The sequence below is a fragment of the Molothrus ater genome, chromosome 6 (genome assembly GCF_012460135.2).
Source record: "Molothrus ater isolate BHLD 08-10-18 breed brown headed cowbird chromosome 6, BPBGC_Mater_1.1, whole genome shotgun sequence".
NCBI classification, from domain to species: Eukaryota; Metazoa; Chordata; class Aves; order Passeriformes; family Icteridae; genus Molothrus; species Molothrus ater.
Genome location: NC_050483.2, coordinates 7945405 through 7962987, shown reverse-complemented (window position 1 = coordinate 7962987; position 17583 = coordinate 7945405). Strand labels below are relative to the sequence as shown.

Here is a 17583-nt window from a genome sequence, read left to right as displayed (position 1 = left end):
TGGTGCAGGATGAAATAATCGCTCTCGGCCACATTACATCTCCTGCAACCTTCCAGATGGGCTGCAGCTGTGTCAAACAAAATACTTCATCTCTTCTTGATAAATTATGTGATAACCCCGGGGTGAGGCCAAAAAAAAAAAAAAAAGGCAGAAATAAATCCAGTTATGCATAGTTAAGGGAGGGCATTCTTCATTAACCCAAGGTGGGGATGCTGCAGTAGCAGGGAGAGAGAAGCTGCCCATGAGCTTTGTAAAGAGGTGGTCCTCATTTTCAAAGGCATGAAGAGGAAAATATAAAAGCAGCACATGCTCCAAGCAAAATGAATGTCACTTTTCCAGGGAAAGCAAAAACAGGAGCAAAGAAGGCAATTGAAGCCACAGTTGATAGTTAGGATTTCACAATGGAAATATTTAAGAGAACTTTGCTAATGTTTTCGGTTGGAGCTGTAATGAATTCAGTACTCCAGACCTGAATAAAAAATTAAAAATTATACTTCATTTCCTGCTTAGAAGGCAAAACAGGGAGCAAAACCATAAAGTATCTGACTTGGACCACACTGGTTTGAAAAGTAAAAGATCACTTTGTCTTTTCCAGGTGGAGGAAACTAACCTTGATTTCTTATCACAGCCTGCAACCCATCCTTCCTTTTTATTCTTGGCTTGTAAAATTTATCCATTTCACTCTTTTGTTTGGGCACGTGCCTTTCTGGCTGAAGAAAACAGGCTCTGTCCTAGTTCTGAGTTATGCTTTTTTAGTGGCTTAACTCCTCAGTGTTATCAGAAACCTTTTCCATAGTTAAAGGATGAATGAGATCCTAATTCTTGCTCCATCCTTGTTTCCCTGATTATTTAGTTGATCTTCCTGAAGTGGGTGGGAAAGATTTGTATTTGTCATATTCTTGCCTGGCAAGGGTGATCGAGAATTTGTAAAGTGTCTCAGTGCAGAAAAGCTGAGCCACCCTCAGTGGGAATGGACTTTGATGGCACCAAATTAGGGTTCTGGTGAAATGCTCTTAGAGCTCAGAATCCAAGCAGACAGGAATATATTTCCCATGCATAGCAGGAGCCGTGTTATCAAAATAAAGTAAAGGTTTGGGTGATTGATTTGTAGCTAAGAACATCACAGCTGCACTGTCAGGAAGGAAAACTTCAAGTTATAATCACAAAAGGTGCTGTTAGGCCCCCTTTGGATTCTGAAAGAGAAGTTTCAATTGCTAAGCAACTAACCCCAAGATCCTGCCTATTCTGGAGCTATTATCAGTTTAATCTTGGTGCAGATAGGTAATGATAGAGTTCAAAGATGCAATCTTGGCTTGGTTTCTAAAGTTCCAATAAATTTGCTTAATTTTACATACAACAGATACATTTATTTGCTTCTATCCTAAGGTTTGGGTTTATGGGAAGGAACTCCTGAACCTACAGAAGGATGTCTATGCCCATGGTAGGAGGGCTTGGGCTATAAAGGTCTCTTTCATCCCAAGCCATTCTACAGTGCTGGGATTTTATGATAAAATTACTTATTTTTGAGGAATGATGGAAATATATTAGATAGTAACTTGAGAATCTGATACTTTGAGGAGGCTGCATCCTGTTTTCTAGGTCTTTGATCTCTAACCAAAGTGACAAAATGTCTGTTTTTAGAGTTCTTGCATCCACACAACTTCCTACACATGCCTATGCCATAGATGCAGGAAAACTTTCCAGAGAGTCGCTGCTACTTTCTTCCATATCCTCAATTTCTAAGTACTGCTCTGTGAGACACTCTCTTCTTTTCTCTTTGAAAATAACTCTAGACCTTAGTTATTTGAAAAAAACTCTGTCCACAGAGATCAGGAATTCCCAAACAAACAGCCACCAGGCCCGCAGGAATAGCACAGAAAATCAGGAAACCCAAACTATTTGCTCTAACTTTGGCACACAAACACTGGTGAATTTTAAAAATTAGTTTTTCCAGTGTTGGAAAAACTAGTCAGCTAATTCCTGAATTAAACAATGAGATTCAGTCTCTCCAGGAGCATGAAACTTCCAGCCCTTTCCTTCTGAGCAAGAACTGCCATGTAGACATAAGCAAAAGAATGCTTTAAAGCTTTCTGCTGAGGAAACATTTAAATTGGAGTCAATTTGTGCTTAAAATGATTATTTTCCCAGTCCTTTGTCCTTTTGTTTTATTTCTCAGTAGCCCTTGCCTGTTGTACCAACATTGGCCATTTGATGGAGTTGGTAAAGTCTCTATCAGGTTAGAGCTGCTCTTCCCCACTTAGAAATTAGAAGGACTAATTAATGGCATCTTTTTGTCTGCCTGATTGATTGATTTATTTGTTTTAAAGTGCTGCCTCGGTACCCCCCAGCTTTTTGCAGGTTCCGTGCCTTTTAGCAGAGTTATTTCTAGTGCAAGCATTTTCCTACATTTTCCTCCATTCCTCTGGACAAAATTGTGCTCCCTCAGTAAGGAATGTGCTCTGGGTGATAAGCATGTATTCTATATGTGTGTGAAAGGAACTATGTGTTAGCAACAATGGCTCACTTAACTATTTCAGACAGCATATATTTAGGGGTGGCTAAAAATAGTTTTAATTTCAGAGACTCTCGGGAGCTTTGGTCGTGGATCGGGCATTCCTTGCATTCTGCAGGAAGATGCTCTGAAGGCTGACAGTCATGCAGCAATCAAAGCCAGTGGCAGAAGATATTCTGCCCTGGATTTGTGCAATTCCAGGAGTGCTGCCTGTGCAGGATTTGGGGGACACAGCAGTAGGAGTGAGTAGCACACACTAAGGTTGCTTTTTAGAATGTTTCCTAGAGCTGAAGCTTTTATGTTGCCTCAGTCAGACTCCAGAATCTAAATTTCATGGCAGTCTTCCTTGTAGTCTAAAAAAAACCCACCTGGAAATCAATAAAAAGCATATTAGGATGCACTGAAATTATCCCTCTACCATTGCCAGACTTGTCAATGCCAGTAACTGGGACAAAGCTGATTTAGGTCAAGGTATTTGGAGAGAAATCAGATGTGATGCTACTGCAATTTGGGCAATTAGGCAAAGAGCTCAGAGGCTGGAATAAAAAAGAGGATGGCACTCAAGGAGGATCAATCACTACCTTAAAGTCATCTAAAATTTATACATTAGAGCTGTGAGTGTGCCTCCTTCTCACAGCTCTGTCTCCATCTGAGCAACGGGGCACTAAAGGAGTTGCTCCTGCTAGCTGGGAAATGAAATTGGTAACTTCCAGCAGGGTTACCTGGTGCATGTTTGGCAAAATGCAAAGTTCTTTTTCCCAGGTTTATCTGCAGCATGTAGAATTCACATAGGCTGGGAAATTCAAGTATTCCAGGTTCTCTGGGGGGATGTGTGGCTGCTGGCAGGGAGCAATGTGCTGTCACACAGATGGAGCCAGGCTCCAAAGCAAGGCAGCTGCGCCCACCCAGGCCCTAGAAACAGTCCCCAGCCTTTGCTGCTTCCCAAATCCTGCAGTGGGAGTGCCCTTGGAGGCGCTGGCCAAGCAGGATTTAGTAGTCCAGCAGAAGGTCAGTGCCCAGGAGGGGCTGGATGAGGTGGGTGACATTCCATCTGTCTGACATTGCATCCATCGCTGTCCCTGGCCCTGCCCGGCTTGGGGATTTAGGATGAAGTTTTGCCACATGAGGGGCTCACAGGAGTCATTCCAACACCTGGGATGGCTTCATCTCCTATGCAGGGGGATGCAGGTTGCTGAGCACCTTGGGAATTTAGGCTCCTGGGTCTCCCTGAACCCAGCCATCAAGGGCAGTATCCAATTCATATCCAAGTCACCCTGACACAGCTTTTGGCAATTCCAACTTTGTGGGAAATATTAGCTCTTTCTACAGTGCCTCCAAGTTTTAAACCTTTGCCAAAGAGCTTGGTTAACATTTAAACTCCATTCTACAACACTAGATACAAATTTAATTTGAATTATAAGGGATTTGCATAATATTTGGTGTTTAAATCAAAGTTTCCCTCCCTTAGTTTTGGAAGCACATAGCATTTCTGCCCTTTTGTGCAGGGCAGCACCATCTCTCTGTGTTCTTCTTAACAAAGTATGTTATTTTTCTGATCTTTCCTTGTGTGCCTAAGACTTAGTTCACATTCCAAAATATTTTGCATGGAATCAAACTCAGTGAGGCTTCGCTGTTTGTTTATTTTGGGAGTTGAGTTGCAGAGAAAATTTAGGTGGCAGGAGTACAAGTCCGCAAAATTGTGATTTTGGACATCTTTTCAAGTGATTCTAAAATTACTGTGGGTACAAATGAAGCTGCTGCTTTCTGACTGAAAGTCCTGTTATGCTGTCGTTGCTTGGGCTTTGTTTGGCATTCGTGCTTTGTTTGTCTCCCTCTCTTTGGTGCCTGTGCTCAGGTTTGGGGCATGCTTATCTCCACAAGGCTCTTCTGCTGAGCTGCTCTGTTGGCACGAGGTTGTGCAGCTCTTGAGGGAAATGAAATGAAATGAAATGTCAGTGTGCAACAGCACAGACTCATCCCCAGCATCCCCCAGCTGACCATGGTGCTGCTGGCTCCGGTGCTGAAAGGAAGCAGGTGACAGGTTTGGCTTCCTTCTGGCCACTGGAAGGCAGGAAGTGTCTCCAAAGGAGTTTCCAAAGCTTTGCTTGGATACAGAACCAGACTGTGGAGCGAATGTCCCCGAAGGAGAGGCTGCAGCATCTCTGGCTGCTGTGGCTGGGCGCAGTGCGGAAGGCAAAGCCTTGCTCCACTGCTTCTGCCTTTTGCTGGGAGGGTATTCCCTCGGGACTGGCGCTCTCTGGAACCAAGGTGGGGCCTCTTTAAAGGGCAGGAAATTGCCTCGTGCTCTGTGAGTCACCAGATCGTCCCAAAATGGATTTTTATTTCCAAATTATTTACAAATAAAATCAAACCTAATGAAAGGTTTGTTGATGATTCTTATTCGCTGTGACAAAATGCTCTGAGGAATCTTCTGTTATCCTCCTCTGATGCTTGTTCACTCACCAAAATAAATCATTCCCTCTTAACAGAGGAGCTTTTTGCACTTGTACTCTTGCTTGAGAAGATAAAAAGTGGTTATTCTGTGTGGAGAGTAAGTAAATTAGAACGTCGCTTTTTTGAAGTGGTAACAAAAAGCCTTATTATGAATTAATGAAGTTGCTCTTATAAACAAGTTTGTTTTTTTTTTAAAAAGAGCTGTGAAAGTTGTCTTTGGCTGCTTTTGTTGAGTTAGTGTTGTGTAACACTGTATTTGTGTCTCCTGCCTGTTTTAAATTACAATTGTGCCTATAGATTTGGATGCTCTTTTGAGGTTGTTTTAAACTAAGCATTTCCATGTAACTATGCTGTGCAATGACTCCACCACTGATATCTCTTTTTGGGGTTTATCTTCAATTTGAGAAGTCTGACATAAAACATGCACAAAGCTGCAGTGTGGTTGGTGCAATCGGTAATTTCCTAAATTGAAATAGGACACTCACACATCACCAGCTGACTGATGGGTATTTCTTCATTCTGATCTAACACAGAAAACATTTTTTATGTGAGTTTGATTATTCTGCATGGGCTTAGACACTGCTCAGGCCCAGACTTCAGTCCTCATTCCCATGGCCTCCAAATTAAACTTCCAAGGGATTCCAAGTTTAAGGCAGCCTTGTTAAAACTAACATGGCTTTAAGGAAGAATTATCTCCATCTGCTCTAAGATTAGGCTTTCCTGCATAAAGAGGGATGCATGAGCAATACATTTTTTTTAAAATATTGTTCTTAGAGCAGATGCATTTTCTGGAAAGTGACTGTATGTGGGAGGAGGAAATATAGATTATCAACACATGATGACAACACTTTCTGTCAATATATCTGTGTAATCTCTGGGAAGGTTTTAACAGAAAATCATTGAAATGTACAAAACCAGGCAGTTTATATCCCATGTACAGGGTTTAATTTTAAATTGTGTTGCCTGACTTAGGGTGCTTACCTAATGTAAATGAATATTGGACTGTATTATTAATGCTCATAAAGAGATCTATATTTTGATCCATATTTTAGAATTCTCTGCCTAGTGGTCTTTAGTGTAGGTATGCACAGCTTTAAAAATAGAAGGGCTCAGCCTGAGAGCTTCTACCTCCTGTAAATACTTATCAAGTGGTTCATTCAGAATTCAAATAAAGATCCATTGTCCTCCCAGTGCTTGCATAACAGCACTGCAACTCCCCATTTGAAAAAAATATGATATTTTTAGGGTGGAACACAGCCTCCTGTTTTCCTCCAGCGTTGGGGTGGGAATTGTTTCATGGGGGTCTGAAGCCCTTCATCCCTTTGGGGGCAGGGTGTGCAGGTGGGCGCTGTTCCGAGGCACAGCGGGAATGGCAGTGCTGCCTCAGCTCCCTCTGCTCCCCAGCCCTGTCCCACACAGCAGCACAGGGGGGGATGGAGCTGCTCCAGGGATGGGCCTGGCTTGGAAATGCACTCTGCCCAAAGGGGACCCTGTTTTTCCTGCTCTCCTGGAGGAGTTGTCCCAGAGGAGCTGCTGGAGGCAACAGGGGCCGAAAGGAGGCTCATCCAAAACTCATCAGCAGAGCAGACCAGCTCCACCCACTGTGCTACCTCAAGCTGGCCCAGCTCTCAGATCACAGTGACAGTCTGTGATCCAGAGCAAAATTATCCTCTCAAGTTTTGATTATTTTTTCCCCTCTGGAGTCAATTTATCAGAAGGGTCTCATGAAGCATCAGTGACTGCGCAAAGGGAGCAGCAAACTGGGATGTGGGTGACTGGTCAGCAGAGGAGCGTGGAAGGATGGGAGTTTGTTTTCCCATTGTTTGAATGAGCAGCTTGGGTTCCTTTCCTTTCCTTTCCTTTCCTTTCCTTTCCTTTCCTTTCCTTTCCTTTCCTTTCCTTTCCTTTCCTTTCCTTTCCTTTCCTTTCCTTTCCTTTCCTTTCCTTTCCTTTCCTTTCCTTTCCTTTCCTTTCCTTTCCTTTCCTTTCCCCTTTCCCCTTTCCCCTTTCCCCTTTCCCCTTTCCCCTTTCCCCTTTCCCCTTTCCCCTTTCCCCTTTCCCCTTTCCCCTTTCCCCTTTCCCCTTTCCCCTTTCCCCTTTCCCCTTTCCCCTTTCCCCTTTCCCCTTTCCCCTTTCCCCTTTCCCCTTTCCCCTTTCCCCTTTCCCCTTTCCCCTTTCCCCTTTCCCCTTTCCCCCACCTTGGAGCAGCCCCCAGCAGAGGAGGATGACTGGATGTGCCATGGGAATGAGATGGAAGCAGCTCTGGTTGCAGTGGTTAAGCAGTTTTGGATTTTCGTGCATGCTTTCATCTGTGAAGGGCAGACATGCTAGAGAGGTTTCTTTACCATATGGGTGACCTCTAGTTTGCTATTTTTGGTAGCCTATTTTTGGTGCTGTCTATGTACCATAATTTATAGGCTATGAGAACAAATTCAATATGAGGCATGTTCACAAGATGAATAATGTAAAGGTACTCTCTGTTGCACTCCAAACTTCATTTTCATGTCACTGAATTTTAAACTAGTACTCTTTTTTTTTGAGCATTGGAATGTGGGGGAAAAATAGTTATTGACTTATCTTCAGTGAGTTTATTTTAAGCAAAAAAGAAGCAAAACAGATGTGCACAGCTCATTGGATACTTTTTTTCGCTGAGAGAAGTTCAAACATGAGAAGCTTTCACCTCTTCCACCTGGCAGACATTGGACAAATTCATCTTAAGTGCCACTTAATTGATTGCAGAACACTGCAGTTCAATCAACTGCAATAAAGTTAATTGAATCTCTCCAATGAAATGTGACTTAAACCAAAGATTCAAAACAGGAACAGGTACTAATTAATGGAGGCCATTATTTTTAATAGGACAGGGTCCAAGGAATTGAGTGATGTTTAAATGTTCTGTGTAGTCTCATGAGGATGGAAGTCACTTACTTGCAACAGCTTTCAGGTTAGATATAAGTATGCAAAATCCAAAATTTTAGATAAGAGTGCTAATTTAACATAGTTCTGCCTTTTAAATCATGCCATGGATAAGAGAGGAGAAGCAGCCCTTAACCCTGCTGCTTTTTTGAGGTATCAGCTTTGATCCCAAACAAATCCAGTGAGTTTGTACTTACTAGAAGAAAAAAAGTTGTGCATTTCCCTTTAGGGAGGCCAGACACTGGCATGGGGCCAGTCTTAGCTGGGTGAAACACAGATGAATGTATGACCATCTTTATAGGCTGGTTTCACTAAAGTTAGACACATTTTTAAAAAATTAACAAGGTCTTTGAAGGACTGACAGCTGTTATGCTCCATTCAGGTTTTCAACTTTGTCATATTATTAAAACATGTGTTTAACCAAGGCAGGACATTACTCCCACATGTGTTTGTAGAATGCTGGGAAAGTAAGGGGAAAATAAAGTCTATTTATGCTTTTGGTAGCTTTACACAGGAAAAAAATAATACAAACTGGTTACACCCGGGAGAGAAATTACAAAAAATAGCACTTCTTCTCAGAGGTTCTGGGCCTAACAGGAATAGCAGGGACAGGAAAACTGAGAAGTTCCAAGATGGAGCTTGGCTAAATGTTAAGAAACAAATTTTGTGATGCAGTTGCCATGACAACCAAGGAGTCTGGAGTTTATGCTCTGAGATGCCTCTTCCTTTCAGTGTCTCTCAGAAATAGATGTTCCTGAGCACAACTGCAGCTTTGGTGCGACTCGTGGGGACAAAGTGGCTGAGCCCTTCCTCGACAGCTCTGCTGTCTCCAGGCAGAGACCACATCCCTCAGCAACGTTTCTGCCACTGCTGGATCAGCCCAGGGCAAAGATTTTGCCTGGCTGGAGCAGCCCTGCAGATGCCAGGCTCCAGCAGGCTCCAGCCTGTCCTGCTGCCCTCGCCCAGAGCAAGCACCAGGCAGTGCCATCTCCCTTTGCCACGGGAGCTGCGCCAGGGAAGGCACAACATTCCCCATGTGCCAACAGGGGCAAAGGTGGTGACAGGATGGAATCCAGAACTTCAGCACATTGTCTCTCCACAGGGTGTTTTCTTTCAGGCATCTTATATCTTGCTCGTGTGCCCCAATATTGGACATTTATACTGAAGCAAGGCTACGAATGATTTTGATGTTTTTCCCTTAATTCATATGTACTTTTTTTTCTGAAAGGCTGTCAAATACTTCCTTTTAATGTTTCTTCTTCTGGAGAAACTCCATAAATGACAGGATTCAGGTGGGAAGTTGCCTCCTTTGATCACCTAGTCCAATCCCATGCTCCCTGGCTTCTTCTTGACATCATCCCATGCAGTAAGGCCAACCAGGGCTGGCAAATCTATGAGCAAGTGGATTACTGCAAAAACATCATTAATGCAAGATGTCAGCTGGAATTTCCACATCCTTGTATCCCTGCTTCTGTGAAGCTTTTTGTTGTTTTTTATTTCTTTTTAAAGCACCTTTTAGATCAACAGAGTGCATGAAGCCTCTGAAGCATCTTTTACACCAAAGTAGATTAAATGGGATATGGTCAAACACCCGTGGGAATCAGTGATGTTTTATGTGGGAGATCAGAATGTAAACAAACTTCCCATTTCTATTAGAAAATCTTCAGGAATTTTCCAGAGACTCTTCAAGGCCTGTTTCAGAAAGTGTTGAAATAAATGAATAGTTGGAGTCTGGTGGACTGAAGCCGTTTGCTTCTCTGTATTTAAGCTTCTGTGGTGGGATGGGAATAATTGGGCTTGCAGAGACAAATTCACGTATTAATTTCAATTATGGGACTAATTTATATATCATATTATTACTTTCTATTTTAATCTAAGACACAGGTTAAAATCATGTGCTAGCTTTTTGAGACAGTGAATCTTGATATCATTTGTGGTGAAGTGCGTTTTTTAAGCACATAAAATGTCATTACACCAAAGCATCTTCTGGCTTTGGACCTTTTTAACTTGCTTCCTCCTTTGGGTCTGTGGTTATTTTTGCATTCAGGCCTTTCCTGGGATGCTCAATAAGAAGTTTGCTGCCAACAGAATTTGTTCAAATTTACTTTCACAGAAACCTTTCTGGATTCACTATGTACCCTTGTGCTGTCCATGAGCCCGTTAAATCCAGCTTTAGAATGAATTTAGAGGATCAAATAATAGAGTTTTTGACACTAAATATGCTTGTCAGGTGCAAATCTGGGACATTTGTGCTGGTTTGTGCTAAATGCTGCTCCAGCCCATCCCAGTATGGCCACAAACACCACAAGCCCTCGCTGGTTTTCAGTGGGTGACCCCTGGGTTGGCACTGTGGGTACACTGAGAGCACAAATAACTTCCCCAAAAGTCTCTGGGTCACTGTGTCTTTCTTCCTCTCACATTTGAGTTTCCAGATGGGAAATTCTTACTGGCTGCTGACAGGCAGTGCCACGTGCACAGCTCTGTGGTTACTTGAAATGCAGAAGCATCGTTTGAGCCTGCAAAATCACTTGGGAGCTATTTATTTCCGCTGGTACAAATTGTGATTGGGTTTGTGTGTGTGAAATATTTATCAAAAAGGGTGAATTTTAAAAAGTGTGTAGGCAGGGGGTTGTAAGTGTGTGTAACGGGTTTGGGGGTTTGTTGGGGTTTTTTTTCCAAGTAGTTCAGTGGATAAGGAAGAGCTTCTGAGAAGCTTCTTCTGGGAGGATGTGATTCCCAGCTTCAGCCATTCTGCAATGGGCATCCCAAGCATAATGACGGAGTTCTGCCTACTTAATTGCTGTTAAAAATGATTGACTGCCTTTTCCACTGGGGAATGTTTTGGTAATGGAAGGATGAGGATGATGCATTGAAGAAATCAAGAATTTTTTTTAATCCTTTTTTGTTTTTTTATCAATAGAAGAAAGTCTGCAAAAATCTCTTTCTCTGGTAGTGGTTATTTTTTTCCTTTTGCACCTTCCTACAGGAAGGCTGCTCAGGTGTATGTGTTCTAGCTTATGCATCTGCCAGCTTACAGTGTGCAGGTTATTATTCTATTCTATTCTATTCTATTCTATTCTATTCTATTCTATTCTATTCTATTCTATTCTATTCTATTCTATTCTATTCTATTCCATCCATCCCATCCCATCCCATCCCATCCCATCCCATCCCATCCCGTTAGAATATATAGTAGTATAGTAGTATATTATATTACATTTTATTATATTATTTTTCAATCTATTGCATAACTGCATTTCAGGGGGATAAAAGTTATCCAGCCTGTTTAGACTATTTTTAAAGACATTAATGAAATCATATTACTTCATCAATTAATTCTCTCAAAGTAATTTCCATCCCACTGCCCAGTAACCAGATGATAATAAAGGATGATTTTCAAAAATACAGAATTCTGAGGCTTTTTCCAAGAGTCCAGAGAGGATAGAGGAGAGTTGTTGAAATTGTGAGGTGTCCCAAAAGACAGTTTTCCTTATATTTCTTTCTTGCATGACCAGATTTCATTGATGTAGCATAGACCCAGCCTCCTCATGTGTCTATTTCTATTATCTATTTTCACTTATTTACAAAGGACATGGCAGAAAAACGTTTTGTGGAATTGTAGAAGGAAAATAAGAACCTCAGGTTTTGCAGTGAAAGATTGCAGAAAATATGCAGAAAGATTGGGTTGAAGAAGAGGGAAAGACACAAATTTGTGCCTGCAAAACAACTTTACTCTTTGTTTCTAGAGCTTCCTTCCAAACACCTAGCTACTAAAACAAAAAGTAGTTTTTGAGTGTTTTCCAGAGTGGGATTACATTTAATACAGAGAACACAGGTGATTATGACATGAATTGGCACAGTTGGAATAGATCCCTTCTTTACTGGTTTACAAACTCCCCCTTGCCAAAGCTTGAAATGGAAGTGGAGAGAGATTTGCCTCAAATTACTCACACCTGGAAAAGTTTTGCAGAATAAATCAAACTAAAACTGTCAGACAAACCTGCTTGAACTCTGGTGTCTCACTGCTTAACAGCCCTTCCTGCAGACATTTGGCTTCTGGATGAAATATTGAAGAAGGGTAACAGAAATAATGTCACTTACAACCTACTGACACTTCCCAAGTTAAGACTTTGTAATCATGCTCCAGTTTTACCCCCTGAGGTGCTAAAGACTGTGAAGATGAGGTTCTGCTCTGCTGGTTCCATGATTCTTTTGTTCTCTAGTATTTCCGTAGGACTCTGAGTTAAAGAACCTCCAGCTCTCCTATCAATATTTTTATTATATTTATTTTCAGATCAATCTTTTCAGTCCCAGCTTTTGTAACTGTGCCTTTTCAACAAAGCTGCTATAAACAGTCATTTACAGGTTCTGTTTCTGAGGCAGCTTTAAAAAAATGTGTTGTATATATTTGCTCCTGCTCTAAATGTTAAATATCATTGCACAGAACGATGGGAACAGATGGGATGCTGCATAAGCTGTTTATCATATTACACATTTATCACTTTACACTAGTGAAGTGTACATGTGTTTGATTAATATTGACTTTTGATTTATTTGGAGGGCTCTATTTTTTGACAGCATTAGGGATTACATGGTAATCCTTACTGGCTTCCAAGCTTGAAATTTAATTCCAGTAAAAATAGAGTGGATGCATTCCATAATTCTTAATTACATGATTTTTGATTTTTTTTTCCTGTGAAAAAGAATTACCTGTTTGAGGCTTTAATACTGGAAGGAATTCAGAAGTAAATGGATAACGCTTTTTGCTTCAGTATTTTAGATTAAATTTAGATGCCATTGGTCCAGCTAAATAAATATCTCATGGAATTAAATACCAGATGCTAAGGAGGTGTAAAATAAAGCAAACCAGCAAGAGTCCTATTTAAATCAATATTCTTTTATACCCTCCACCTACAGAATGAGAGAACTTCGTCTTTGCCTGCTCAACAGGTCTGGATGTTCAGCATGTGTTCCACCTACGTCACAGTGCCTGGAACCAAAAAAGCATCTCCAAAAGCACCCTGAGCTCAGGCACAGAGCACACAGCTCGTCCTGGAGGCTCCCCACTGCAGCACTCTGCTGAAAAGATGGTTTACCAATGCACTGCTTCATTAAAATGCATTTTGGCTCAGCTGAAGCCTGAAAAAAGGGAAGGTTTTCCTTCCAGACAATGGATGAGAAATGATTTCAGGTTGGAGTGGGGCGGCCCGTGCTGTTTGTTCTGCTAAACAGCAATAATATTTGATGAGAGACTCTGCTCTGAACTGTAAATCCTTCAGAGTGTGAGGTGCCCAGCCTGTCAGAATAAATAGAGGAGGCTAAAAACACTTACTTTGGAAATGACTGTTCATTTTGGGAGGCATTGAGTGATCTCAGTGAAATATTACTGAGTCAGTGGAATTTTGGAGAGAGATCAACTTCCCAGCATGTATCCTGGCAGCAGCTCTTCCTCCATTCCTCAACATCTTTTATGTTCAAGTAGCACAGGCAGCACTTCAGTCTTAGATGTTGTCATCATTCAAATTTCAGATAACTTTCAGTGACTCCTTATAGATTGAATGAATAAATAAATTACTTTTAGCTGTGCTTATTTACAGTTTTTATGCCTCTGCTTTCTCCTATGTCTATTAGTGCAGTTTGAAGTTTAATTGGCATGATCACAGTAACTGCTCAGGGCTTCATGTATTTAACTCTTCATGCATTTAACTCTTCTTTTTCCATGGACACTCTTTGGGCCTCCTATGGCCCTGTTGCCTTCTCTTCCAGGACAGGAGATCCTTTCAGAAACTTGCAGAAGGAAAATTCTAGTAATTGTAAATAAAATATGTAAAGGGCAGGATTTGGTTGAATTTATTTACATTGAATTTATTTACATGTGCATTTCCCAAAGGAGTAGCTTTTTTTGTTTTCTGGTCATCATGTCAGCTGTGCACTGTTCCTTAAATACATATTTTCATTAAAAGACAGTAACTAGAAATTCTGTTTCTATCTGTTTCTTCCACATTCTTTTTATAAAAATAATAAACAAAAATTTTCTGCATTTTGGTCTAAAAGACTCCTTCCTTTCTGTGCAGGTTAATAATGAGAATGTAGTGAAAGTTGGCCACAGGCAGGTGGTGAACATGATTCGACAGGGGGGCAATCACCTCGTGCTGAAGGTTGTCACAGTAACCAGGAATCTTGATCCAGATGACACAGCAAGGAAGAAAGGTACATTTTTCTCTCTTCCTAATGGACTCTTCTGCTCTTCCTTCACAGAAAACCAAGTATGGGCATGAAATTCTGATTTATTAGACTTTGCTTCTCAAATTTGAAATGTCCCATTCTTGTTTAATTTGGAGTGATTTAATTCTGTTGGGTTGGACATTAACGTGTGGCCAAAAGAGCAATATTCTCTCATCATGCTTGGCATTAATATTTATGAGTTTTTCACATGTATATGTTTGAGGATCTTGTAGTAAAATTTCTGGCAGTAGTGAGAGAGGAAAAGCACTAAGAAGAGATGATCTTTTATTAATTTCAAATGTACTTGAAATAGGGGTAGTTTAGCAGTGTTTCTCACACACCCATCCAAAAAAAACACCAGAAAACTTCACCCAAAAAAAAAAAAAAAAAAAAAGGAAACAAAAAAGGAATTTACACTGTTTCCTTTACCTTAGATGCCCCAGGGTTTGGTTTCTCAGCTATGCTGGGAAGTCATTAGGCCCTCATAATTATCATTAAGCAGGAAAGATTGCTGCTGCTCACTGGTGCTCCTTGCAGCTGCAGCACGTTGCTGAAAGTTCCTGTTCCTCCCACAGTGCCCTGAGTTCTCACTCACACACACCTGGCTCTTCAGTACGGGGCAGGTGAGGAGCTGGCACTGCAGCATCCCTCCTGCTCCATGAAATCAAAACTCTCTGTGCTGGAAGTGTTTTTCACCTCCACTGCTTATTAAAAATAGTAATAATTAAAGAGAAAGGCTGTAATAAACTAAATCATGTCCCAGCATGGTCCTGCATTATTTTTGGCTTGATGGAAATACTGTTTGCACATCTTAAACCTTTTTGCCTCTGCCTTTTGGTATGTATCATATTGACCTTAAATGTAGTGACAGGACAAGAGGCAATGTTTTAAACTGAAAGGCAGCAGGTTTAGGCTAAATATTAGTGGGAAATTCTTTGCTGTGGGGGTGGTGAGGCCTGGCACAGGGTGCCCAGAGAAGCTGTGGCTGCCCCACTCCTGGAAGTGCCCAGGGCCAGGATGGATGGGACTTTGAGCAGCCTGGGACAGTGGAAGGTGCCACTGCCTGTGCCAGAGGGGTTGGAATGAGATGATCTTCTCTGACCACCAGAAATATTTGTTACCAGGATACTAAAGCACAAATGGTACCTTCTGTGCTAGATTATTGCCTGGATATTTTAAGACCTTATATATTCTGAGGATCACCCGTTTCCCTTAGATTCACCTTAACAATTCAGATCCATTTGAATGTTCTTTCCTGTATTTCTCAGATTGAACAGTTTCTTCAATGATTAAATTAATCTGCCAGAGATTGGCTGGTACCCAGGAGGTTTTCAGCCCTGCATATTTCTCAGAAGGGGCACCACTGCTGCGAGGTCCTTTCTCTAGAAAGCCCTTTTCCTGCTGGGAAACAGAAGTGCACAGTTATTTAGCTTTAAATGTTTCTATGTATCCTGTTACATAAAAGCTTGCGGATGTGTCAAGCAACCTACGCTAGAGCCAGAAACAGTGGAGAAATTCAGTCCATGAAAAGCATCTCAGGGCTTTTTCCTCCACATGTAGGTATTTATTCTCGCCTTATTTCATGGAGCTTATTCTTTTAAATGGCTATGGAACTGTGGCTGTGAGCACAGGGCTTCCAGAGGGTGTGTTTTGGCTGACACCTGTGTGTTTTTCTGTCCCATGCACAGCCCCACCACCTCCTAAGCGAGCTCCAACCACTGCACTGACCCTGCGCTCTAAGTCCATGACCTCAGAGCTTGAAGAGCTTGGTAAGAAAGTGTTTTTTGGCAAGCATGCTGGCTTGGTGGAGATGTAAATATCTATCTATATGTCTCTGTGTGAAATTGATGAAGGGAGCTGCACTGTGTACAGTGTCTAGAGCAGAGGAGGTTTTAAGAATGCTGCATCTTTGGAGAGTTCAAAATGTGCATGACTCGCATGAATGATTTTTTGTGGAGACTTGTGCCTTTACTGCTGCGCAAGGGAATGTTGATACATTTTATGCATCATCAAAGTTTGGCACCTCTACCAAAAAAGAAAAGAAAAAAGAAAAGAAAAAAAAAGAAAATAATGCTGTATCATGTTTTGTTAGCTTTGCTTTCTAAATTTTCAGTTCATCTAATATTGTTTTATTTTAAATTTCTGTGGCCTCTCATTAGTGGATAAAGGTAAGCTGCCAGAAGCTGTTATTAAAAGCTGACAGTGTTAAAGCAGCTTCAACTTCAACTTGTTTCATTTGATCTGAAAAAGTGCATATTATGATATCACTTTGACTTCTGTGCATGATATAAACTTAATTCCTCTCACTATTGGTAATAAAAATTATTGAGCATTCAGTCTTTTATTTGCTAGTTTTGAGAAATGTGGTTGTAGATTCCTTTGCTTGATCATCCACATTCTAGATATGCATAATTCTTCAGGAATTTGTATTCATTTTCTAGAAATGAGGAAGGTAATTGTCCTTTTCTTCCTGGTTTTAATCTGTTAGGTCATTAAAAGGTAGAATTTCTGCAGCTAGACTAAGACATGGAAATACGAATAAATCATATATAAAATGAGGAAAGCCCAGTGCATATTTCTATGTGGCTACAACAGTAAAAGAGTGTGTTTAGCAAGTGAGAAATGGGTATAAAACCAAACCACATCCCTCACTGCAGAGTAATAGATGACAATAATCCACACAATAAAACCATTTTTCCATGTAATTCTACAATTAGATACTTAATTTTATGATCTTGGGGTTTCCCTGACATGGACTCATTTGAAGGCCAACTGGAAGGAATCAAAGCCTTGTGGTCCCTTTTTTTCCTCTGTAAGTCAGTGGTTTTTTTGGGGCAGATGGACCCCATCCTTCCTTTAGTGAGTCAAGCCATGTAACTCCAGTGGGAAGTCTCCCAGCAAAGTGGTGCTGAAGTAGGTAGTGTCTTCTCTATGGTCTAACAACCAAATGAAGACCCAAAAAAACCACCCCAGTCTGATTATTTAGCTCCAGCAAGTCTCAGAAAATTCGGGTTTTATGTACAAGGAAGTTTAGGAGCTTAACTCAAGGTATCATCTGCTCGTGAATGCTCCATCATTTTTCTTCCAGGATTAAAATGTAAAACATTGTTTCTGGAGCACACTTTGTGGGTCTGGGTGTTTTTCATTTGCTTTTCTTTCATGGAGTGCTGAGGGTTTTTAAAACTTTGCTGGTTTATCAACCACCTTTCCCAAGGGGACAGCAATACTTAAGCACCATTTTTGCCCCTTTGTTATCCTCTTCTGCCAATTGCTTTCAAGCTGAGGATATTCTTCTATTTCTCTGGCTTTTCAATCCTCCACAGGAGATATTGATCTTAAAGCTGAAGCAGCATTTTCCTAGAGGAGAATAGCTTGTTAATAGTAATGTCCCCAGTGGAGACCATCATATTTTAGCTTTCCCACCCCCCTGCTCAAGCTGTGGCTCTTGCTCTGCTGTTTGTCCTCACCAAGTGGCA

The 17583-nt window shown here is 41.2% G+C and overlaps 1 protein-coding gene across 3 annotated transcripts in view; it reads left to right on the top strand.

The window, feature by feature from the left end:
- SHANK2 (SH3 and multiple ankyrin repeat domains 2) overlaps positions 1-17583 on the top strand; it is a 250055-nt gene that overhangs the window by 194551 nt on the left and 37921 nt on the right. For all 3 annotated transcript variants that reach the window (XM_054515204.1, XM_054515206.1, XM_054515205.1), the window contains 2 exons: positions 13957-14092; positions 15796-15876. In XM_054515204.1, coding sequence (XP_054371179.1) covers positions 13957-14092; positions 15796-15876 — 217 coding nt within the window. The remainder of the gene's footprint in view (positions 1-13956; positions 14093-15795; positions 15877-17583) is intronic.